We start from the raw sequence: 8,227 nt of genomic DNA, 5'->3' as shown, positions 1-8,227 counted from the left end.
TAGTGGCATCAAGCGGTGAGGTTGCAGACTGCAACCAACTAAACTGGGATTACACAATAACTAATACCACTTGAAGAATGTTTTATTACATTTCTGCAGGGTCAATTCCACTAGATTCCACTATATTCTTCAAAATACACCTTTAATTAGTAAACAGGATCTTTGGCCAAATTATTTTGGAAAGTTTATTCCTAAAACAAGATTTGCGTAAATCCATGATAATGTAAAGGTACCTTTATTTTTGATATGGTATAGTATAATTATAATAACTTGACTAATACAATATATTAGGTAGGCCTACTTTAAAATTTGGCAGAACAACCCAAACTGGATCAACACATTTTATCTTATAACCAAGATGTTTATCCAATGGGGATATGATGAATGTGTCTAGGTATTTAAACTTTTTAAATATATGTTATTTCATGCATCAACTTTAATGCATATTAGGATAAACCACCAAATACAGTTCAATACTTTTATTTAGGACTTTTATTACAATTTAATAAAAAGGGTTGTTATCAAATAATGACCATGGATTCAGCACCAACACAATTCCCTAATTGGTTAATCTGGGACTCCCCCCATGTATTCAGTGCAGGTGGAAGTACACACTACGCTTTGATTTCACCCCGTTCACCTAATGTGGAATTAAAAGTACATGATTTTCTAAATGTTGGTCATCAACGAGGTTGTAAAGTAGTAACTTCGGGCTGAATCTGTCAAAATAAATGTTATTTATCTTAATGTTTCTGGAATTGGTATCCATTATTATCAATTTTCTTTTCTTCTCTTCTTCTGCTTTACCGCGTTTTTCATGCTTCTTCATGTAGAGTCTGTAAACTTTGTTGGTGGCCTGTTGCTTCAAATTTGGCCTCCAAATTCTGACCAACCTTTCCTTTTGCAAAGGTTGGTCAGGAGTATCCTATGCTAAAGGTGGGTTAAAGGTTGCATCGAGGCACCTTTCCTAAAAATAAATTAGTTTGAACAACCTTTTCTCAAGGTATTTCTGGGTCATCTCGTTAAGAAATGAAATTTCCGAAGCAAAAATCTGAATCCCTAGAGGCCCATGGACCGAACTGACAGCTGTCTACCGAAAACATCTTTCTCAATTGCCGCCTGAGTTTGTTGTTGCAGGTGACGTAAAGAGGTCAGCTGTGCCTCTGTTACATCTAGTTGAAATGGGTACAGCCCCACCTATGTACTAGGGTATGACATGCTTCGGCCAATGAATCGTTTTTCTCACCACCATCACTCGTTTTTCTCATGTATACTAGGTCAGTTGCAGTTGTCCGATACAGGAGCATAGTCGAACTTTGGCTTTAATTGGATTAAGCTTTGCATGTAAACGTACTGAGTGACCAAAAAGAAAGGTGAGCTATTCCCTCTGACAGTTATACCTTGAGATAAACTGTGTGAATGTTAAATGACGCCAACTTGCAAATGAGATTTAACCCAAATGGATACAGGCAGAAAATGGCTGGTACGTTCTCCTTTGCCTTAGATATAAGAAGGACAATTCTTTATTATAACAACAAAAATAACAACAACATTTAATTTTGACATTTTAGAGTGCTTGATACTTTTACCACAACATTCAAGCGCAAATGTTTAGTTGATGTAATTGTTGTAGAACCACTTTACAAGTATGATTTAGCAGCAGAAAAAGCTCATGCATATGATATCTCCAAATGAAAAGATATAAATGCACGATGAATGATTTGTTTCTTCCTCCTTTTGTGAGCAATAGGGTTGTACAAGTGATCGATCTGGTCTACGTAGAAAGTACTCAGTGGAACCTTCCGAGGCCGCCCAGCATTATTAGGCTGTGAAAACAATACATTGATAAATATTCAAGAATAATGTAGAACTTTTAATAGTCAAACTATGTCTTTAATCAGATTAAGCTGTGCATGTAAACGTACTGGAATGTTTCTTCTTAAACACTTGTTTGCAGACTTTATCCAGAATATGGATTTCCTGAAGGGGAAAGAAAGAACATCAAGCATCTAAAGTTGATTTCCAAAAGGCTCATAATCAATGTTCACTCTTGCATCAAATAATGTTTTACATTGTAGTTCTATGACTGCCATATTGATTATTTTTATCTCACTCAGTTATCTCATCACCAAACGAGCGATTGTAATTTAACATTTTTAAAGGGCCAACAACTGGCAGTCATTACAGGAAACTTCAGAAACTGATCTGAAATCTGTCTTTCTCTATCTCTCACCAGGTGTAGCATATCGCCCTCGATCCAGTGTTTCCATCCACGGTTTTCCTTCTCTCCCTTCTGGACACACACCAGCTTGTCTCCATCCCAGCTCACCAGCGTCTATAAACAGACATGCACACACATGCACACACACACACACACACACACACACACACACACACACGCACACACACGCAAATGCATACACACAAACGCACACACACGCATGCACACACACGCGCACGCACATGCACACACACACACAAGCACACACACAGAAACACACCCACACATTAAATCATTTTGGTGGTTAATAGCAACAGCCTTATAATTAGGTCTCGTTAAAACAAATGTTAAAATGCTTTGTGTGAAATAGGCCAAGTCATAAAGTTATTTAATCACGGTAATTAAGAACCTCACTTTGAATTAAAAGCCTCCTCAGTTAAGCCCCTACCACCACCCCACTATCTCCCTGCCTGAATTTATGGTCACTCCTAATCAAATGTGATTCTAGACAATGCACACACTTCCGTTCATGGCATGACCTCTGATCCACAGAGCCAGGGTGTTGAAATAAACACTTTGTGGAGACCGTAGATGTGGTTGTATACTTAATCACTGCCACGTTGTAAAACCTCAGTCTACACAGATGTTTTCTGGGCATTGCATACTGCATTGTATTGTCATTCTATGCACATAACCACAATTTGATGTAATCCTACAGTAATCCTTCAGCAATCCTACACTTTACATTTTATAATATTTAATAATTGTATTCCCATTGTCCATATTCCCTATCCATCCTTAATTTCATTGTACAGAATGACCCTGTGTGATACTACGCATCTGATTAGTAAAACACTTTGACTTGGACTTTGCACCTCTGATGTATGATTACATTGTTATACGTAGGAATCATCCAATTGATGTTCTGTTTGCTTAGGTGATGAGATCTTATCAAATACATAAAACCTCAATATCAAAATCTGTAAAAGAGGGGACTCATTTAAACGCAATGAATAGATTAGTTCCCGTTGTGTACGGACGGTTGGCCTGGCTGTGTGTGGATAGGGAGCGCTACCTTGACCGTGCGGTTATCCAGGCCCTTGGTGTACTCGTCAAACTCCACCCCCACGGTGAAGTTCACCTCGTAGTTCCTGAAGGTGCTCTGGGTCATGGTCTCAAACACGTCTCCTTTCTGGACCATGATCTTGGTCTGCGTCAGGTGTGCAGCGATCTTCCTGGTGGCGAAGTCGATGTCTGACCAAAGAACAACAAGCTCCCTTAAAAACAGACTTAAAAATCGTAATGTGTGTGTGTGTGTGTGTGTATGTGTGTGTGTGTGTGTGTGTGTGTGTGTGGGGGGGGGGGGGGGGGGGGGGGGGTGCCATGGAGCTGTTTAAGCTGTGCTGTATCCACAAACAGTGCTTTGCTGGTTTTGCCGACTGCCATGGATGACCCCGACTCAAACTAACACCCAGCACAGGCGGCCCTATATTATTATTCCTCTCATGCGGTCCAGTTGACAGACTCATTTACGTTTCAAAAATGACCTTGCTTCAAGTCAGAGCAGGCCCCTACTCCCCGCTTCGCCGCGTGAGAGCTGACAAAGAGAATCACATGCCCAGCCAATTTTGATATTCATTCCCCCATTTGCCCTAAAGTGAGAAAAAATCTATTTCCTTCCATGGCTCTTACGGTAGAGGCCCTTTATTTATCCCGCCAAAATGATATTTTTGCCCCATTTCCATAAAGACGCCATTCCCCCATTTCCACCTTGATGGAATTTATATGCGGTTGCCGAGGGTAGAGGCCTTTCAATATACAGTATTTCTTGTTTTCCTTTTTTTGGGATGTGTGCGGGCATACTAAGGCGCTTTCATGAATTGCAGATAACGCCTGTGAATAATGAAAGAGTTCCCTGGTCTCTGATCAGTGACAGGCCCGAGGGGGAGAGCCCCAGACCCAGCCTCCCTTATTGCCTGATACCGGGTCGGAATCCGTCTTCCCTCTCCCCACAGATTGGAAGGATAGAATTGCAGAATAGAGGGAATCAATATTTATTTGCGGTGGTAATATGCGGCAGGCAGCTCAGAGCCGAGGTTAACCTAGCCTGACTGTTCCTCATTGAGCAGGCGATGCTGTTTAATCTCTCTCTCTCTTTCTCTCACTCGCTCTTTCTCCCCTCCAATGTCGAGTAAATGACATCTCTTTTCCTGTCTCCCTCTTTCACACGCATGTCTTCACAGCACCCCTCTGGAGGTGTGCGAACCATACAGCCTCAGTTTTACATTAGATCGCTTACACCAGCACTCCTATTCTCATGACTGTTGAACGCAAACCCAGATGCACTACTCTTCAGTATTCGGTATCTTTCTCCGTCCCTCCTCCTCTTTCATCTGGCCTATGTCCCTGCCATTATCTATTAGAGAGGGATTTGGGGCAAGAAGGAGCTTACCCATTGCCTTCATGACGTCTTCAAATTTGTCATTGCTCACCATCTCCCAGGTTCCATTGTAGTCTGCAGGCATTCTGGCGTCTGTGTGGTGCGTTACTGGACTACGGAAATGAGTTTCACACACTGAGATAAACCGGCCAAGGGTCCTACCCTTTATATGCTCGCTCTGTGTGTGGTTATGTGTGTGTGTGTTGTTTGAGCATAGTACAAAGGGCTGGGTTTTCCTGATAACTCACTCAGAAGAGGAGTGTTTATGGGCGTCTGTGTGTGCAGTTTAGCTGTGAGCACGTATGATTATTAGTGATGAAAGAAGAAGAGCTCCTGCATGACTATTGCATGCAAGATTATTGTGTGTGTGTGTGTGTGTGTGTGTGTGTGTGTGTGTGTGTGTGTGTGTGTGTATGTGTGTGTGTGCCTGCACTTGTACACACTTTCTATTTCTTCCATTTGGGTATCTGCTATTCAATGTGCACTTAAGAGTTCCAACATCCTCTCAATCATCTGTGTCTCATTAATAATCATTGTGCAACAGCATGGAGCTCTCCCTTCCTACCGCCAGACCTCCCTGTTTGACCCTGGCACGGAACATTATAGACCTGTTTGTGTTGAAGCAGTTCAATTGTAAAGTTCAGCTGTTAGAATGTGGGTGCGCAATAACAATATTATAATCTCTTATGAGCCCAAGGACAATGATCACCAGTCTTAAACTCAGGGACTTCAAAATGACAAATACACAGACAAATACAATGATAAAACCCACATGAACACACCACCACACACAAGTACCTAACAAAACACATCCCTAGATACCACAAACTCTAGCTCAAAGGCGGGTTGCTGAAGAGAAGACATATAGATTCATTGTTGTCTTGTGACAATTTGTTAAAATAACATTAAATTCTCTTCATTGGTGGTCTTGCCATTGATTAGTGTTGAAAATACAATTTGTTTTAATTTCCTCCGATAATGTTTTGATGAATAATCATGTTGTCAATATTATATATATATATATATATATATATTAGTGCTGTCAAGCAATTCAAATATTTAATTGTGATTAATCGCATTAATGTCATAGATAACTCGCGATTAATCACACATTCTTTTCTATTCTAAATATCCCTTGATTTCGTGCTGCTAGCCTTTTAGTGAGATCAGAGAGTGTTGAGAAGGACAGTAAGAAGAGAGACCCGCAGTGAATTCAACCCGGTCCACTTGACATCGGGCAGGTGCATGACAGTGTTAGGCCTACCGTAAAACTTCAATAGCCCAGGCTTTTATTTGTTTCAATCACTGAACTTTCGAACAAAACTCTTGCTCAGCAAAGATGGGAAATACTATAACATTTATTATTTAAACCAGTATGAATATTACTACTGTAGGCCTATACACATTACCAGGCTATCGAATAACGCCTACACGCACACACACACACGCACGCACGCACGCACGCACGCACGCACGCACGCACGCACGCACACACACACACACACACACACACACACACACACACACACACACACACACACACACACACACACGGTGGTGGAGAGGTAATCGGGAGAGTCGGGAGAATTCGGGGCTGTTACTGCGGGATAACAATATTGCATTTATAAAAGTTCCTTGCAGCGCCGTCCGGCAGCCTGAGATGTGCGCCCGCAACCTCTCACTCACTCAACAGACGCAACACTCACAAACTGTCAACATCGTAACCAAGTCGATTTTGTCTAGAGGGGAGTAGCTGAGCGGCCCCTCCCAAAGTGGTACAGCCCAGGTGGGCCTTGAACTGCGATTGGTCAGAAAGACGTAACAGATAATGACAACATTGAACTCTCGTGCAGGCTCGAACAGAGTGACACAAACACACACACACTTTTAAGGAGTTTTTCACCTGCTCCATATCCTTGCTTGCCCCAACAAATTTGTGCGGCGTGCTTGTTTTTTTGTTTCCGGTGTAGATCCGGTATGGTGTTGTAGTCTTTCTAACGTGACTAGTTGTTGCTAGACAGCAGGTGAAAAAACTACAACGTTTGCCAAGCCAAAAGAGCGTTTATCGCACGATAAAAAAATTAACGCTGTTAAAATTGGTTTGCGTTAACGCTGTTATTAATGCGTTAAACTGACATACCAATATATATATGCCATATTATAAATATGGCAAATGCCCATCAAAAGTAAGCAGCACTGAATAAGATGTTTATGCATTTGCTTAGTTTGTATGGCAGGTATCCAAGCGATAAGCATTAATTTCATAATGATTTGGAAAAACACTTTTTGGTTCTTGCACCTCTGAAACTGTAATCTGCAAATGATTGGAGGATACACTTGAGATGACTTTTAGCTATCTGTAATAATATTTTATCAAATAAAAAACAACTTTATTTTATCAAATAAAAAAATTGTCTGAATGTGTTCGTGGTCTCGTCCCTTCTCATTGTACAAAATCCAAATCCAAATCCAAATATAGAGTCAATAAATCAATGTTGCAACTGCAGAGTACAAAAGGACAACCCTCATGTGATCATCATCACAGATGTGTCCACACACGCTAGACTTTATCAGATGCATTGAACCTCAGTGCCATTGATTGAACTTTGAGCTTTGTCCAGATTGCAAAGATGAAAGCACTTTTTAAGGATAGCTTATATTGCTTTTGACGTTCTATTTAATACATTGGCTAAAACTTATATTGGCCCGTGAACAGATATTGATCTTTTGAAAAGCAATAATCATCACTGATTTGGTTATTTTTAATGTCATGGCTTTACTCAAATGTAAGCTCAGCTGTTTTGACTAACTGATATTTATTAGATATTCTACACTAGATACTAATAGATTGATGATTATTTTCTTAGAAAAGTGTGGTAGCCAGTCCACTGCGGTTCAGCTCTTTAACCTCTACCCAAAAAACACTGCCCAGACCCACAGGACAAAGCTCTTTGAATGTACATTGCCAACACAAACCAATGTTTGGGATTTACAGCGAGATGTACAGTTCCTATTTTCACCACACAGGGGCAGTGTTGTTGCATTAAAAAGTTGTTTCTCACTGTGCCCTTTCACTTTGTGCAAAACAAAATAACACAAATTATGCTGTGATCAAAGCAGAGGTGACACACAGCCATCTGCTGATGTAAGACCATATTTGCTCCAGGTGTTTTGTTCAGTATAGATTCATGGTGCTGTTAACTGAAGTTACAGAAGCAAGATAAATATATCCAGCCCCCTTCAACTATCCTGTGACATTTACACAAAAGAAAAGTCCCTGACTTGTGCATGTGTGAGCGGGTGGCTAGTTTACATATGCAAATTAGGGTGGGGTTAGACTTAATAATACATGACACAATATCATTCCCGAGTCTGCCTCCTACACAGCTAATGGTGTGTCCTTTGCCTTCTAACCTTGAGCACGTATCGACAAAAGTACGGAGAATAAAGAAAGAGATGAAGAAAGAGTGAGGTCGGGCGGTTTAGAGACTGACTGTGTCTCCATTTTTATATAGTTGATATATAAATATATAAAGTATATTGACTGAAGGTGGGAAGGCTGCTGT

General features: G+C 40.8%; 1 protein-coding gene across 1 annotated transcript; it reads right to left on the bottom strand.

Moving 5' to 3' along the window:
- Positions 1 to 1,902: 1,902 nt before the first annotated feature.
- On the bottom strand, positions 1,903 to 4,746 carry LOC307073777 (retinol-binding protein 2-like; the record flags this gene model as incomplete). The annotated part of the gene is made up of 4 exons (XM_079733737.1): positions 1,903 to 1,980; positions 2,234 to 2,335; positions 3,297 to 3,475; positions 4,674 to 4,746. 4 exons carry the CDS (start codon positions 4,744 to 4,746, stop codon positions 1,903 to 1,905), a joined length of 432 nt encoding a protein of 143 aa, XP_079589863.1.
- Positions 4,747 to 8,227: the final 3,481 nt, after the last annotated feature.

The sequence above is a fragment of the Pollachius pollachius genome, assembly GCF_949987615.1.
Source record: "Pollachius pollachius genome assembly, chromosome: 3".
NCBI classification, from domain to species: domain Eukaryota; kingdom Metazoa; phylum Chordata; class Actinopteri; order Gadiformes; family Gadidae; genus Pollachius; species Pollachius pollachius.
Note: the sequence above shows the minus strand (reverse complement) of the source record. Positions and strands in the feature narration are given on the sequence as shown.